The sequence below is a fragment of the Geospiza fortis genome, unplaced genomic scaffold (genome assembly GCF_000277835.1).
Source record: "Geospiza fortis unplaced genomic scaffold, GeoFor_1.0 scaffold489, whole genome shotgun sequence".
Classification (NCBI taxonomy): Eukaryota; Metazoa; Chordata; class Aves; order Passeriformes; family Thraupidae; genus Geospiza; species Geospiza fortis.
In genome coordinates this window covers 42,493-44,131 of record NW_005054710.1, presented here as the reverse complement: position 1 = coordinate 44,131, position 1,639 = coordinate 42,493, and the positions used below count along the sequence as shown (strand labels likewise).

At 59.5% G+C, this 1,639-nt stretch overlaps 1 protein-coding gene across 1 annotated transcript in view; it reads left to right on the top strand.

The window, feature by feature from the left end:
* Positions 1-1,639, top strand: part of LOC102043439 (trichohyalin-like) — a 9,465-nt gene that overhangs the window by 1,993 nt on the left and 5,833 nt on the right. Inside the window, exon 3 of the mRNA XM_031065229.1 lies at positions 9-1,636. Within this exon, the coding sequence (XP_030921089.1) occupies positions 9-1,636 (1,628 nt within the window). The remainder of the gene's footprint in view (positions 1-8; positions 1,637-1,639) is intronic.

The following is a 1,639-nucleotide window of genomic DNA, read 5'->3' as shown; positions in this document are numbered from 1 at the left end:
GCCCTGAGGGAGAGGAGAATCGGCCGTGAACGGGAACTGGAGGTGGCTGAGCGCCGGGCACGGGAAAGGGAGGATGAAGAGGCCACAGTCGGCCGGAGAGAGACACGGGACAGACGTGAGCGAGAAATCCGTGAGATTGAAGCTGATGGAAGGAGAGAACAAGAAGTGTATGACAGGAGAAGAGAGATCTCAGTGGCAGCAGCAGAAGCCGATGTCAAAGTGCGCCGCGAGATCCGGGAACGAGGGGAGGAGCTGAGAAGGAGAGAACGTCCCCGTGAGCGTGAGGAGGAAGCAGAGCCAGAGAGGAGAATTTCCCGGGTCAGAGAGAGGGAAGAGGCCCTGAGGGAGAGGAGAATCGACCGTGAACGGGAACTGGAGGTGTCTGAGCGCCGGGCACGGGAAAGGGAGGAAGAAGAGGCCACAGTCGGCCGGAGAGAGACACGGGACAGACGTGAGCGTGAAATCCGTGAGCTTGAAGCTGATGGAAGAAGACAGAGAGAAACCCTGAGGTACGAGAGGGACAGAGAGATCTCAGTGGCAGGAGCAGAAGCCGATGTCAAAGTGCGCCGCGAGATCCGGGAACGAGGGGAGGAGCTGAGAAGGAGAGAACGTCCCCGTGAGCGTGAGGAGGAAGCAGAGCCAGAGAGGAGAATTTCCCGGGTCAGAGAGAGGGAAGAGGCCCTGAGGGAGAGGAGAATCGACCGTGAACGGGAACTGGAGGTGTCTGAGCGCCGGGCACGGGAAAGGGAGGAAGAAGAGGCCACAGTCGGCCGGAGAGAGACACGGGACAGACGTGAGCGTGAAATCCGTGAGCTTGAAGCTGATGGAAGAAGACAGAGAGAAACCCTGAGGTACGAGAGGGACAGAGAGATCTCAGTGGCAGGAGCAGAAGCCGATGTCAAAGTGCGCCGCGAGATCCGGGAACGAGGGGAGGAGCTGAGAAGGAGAGAACGTCCCCGTGAGCGTGAGGAGGAAGCAGAGCCAGAGAGGAGAATTTCCCGGGTCAGAGAGAGGGAAGAGGCCCTGAGGGAGAGGAGAATCGACCGTGAACGGGAACTGGAGGTGTCTGAGCGCCGGGCACGGGAAAGGGAGGAAGAAGAGGCCACAGTCGGCCGGAGAGAGACACGGGACAGACGTGAGCGTGAAATCCGTGAGCTTGAAGCTGATGGAAGAAGACAGAGAGAAACCCTGAGGTACGAGAGGGACAGAGAGATCTCAGTGGCAGGAGCAGAAGCCGATGTCAAAGTGCGCCGCGAGATCCGGGAACGAGGGGAGGAGCTGAGAAGGAGAGAACGTCCCCGTGAGCGTGAGGAGGAAGCAGAGCCAGAGAGGAGAATTTCCCGGGTCAGAGAGAGGGAAGAGGCCCTGAGGGAGAGGAGAATCGACCGTGAACGGGAACTGGAGGTGTCTGAGCGCCGGGCACGGGAAAGGGAGGAAGAAGAGGCCACAGTCGGCCGGAGAGAGACACGGGACAGACGTGAGCGTGAAATCCGTGAGCTTGAAGCTGATGGAAGAAGACAGAGAGAAACCCTGAGGTACGAGAGGGACAGAGAGATCTCAGTGGCAGCAGCAGAAGCCGATGTCAAAGTGCGCCGCGAGATCCGGGAACGAGGGGAGGAGCTGAGAAGGAGAGAACGTG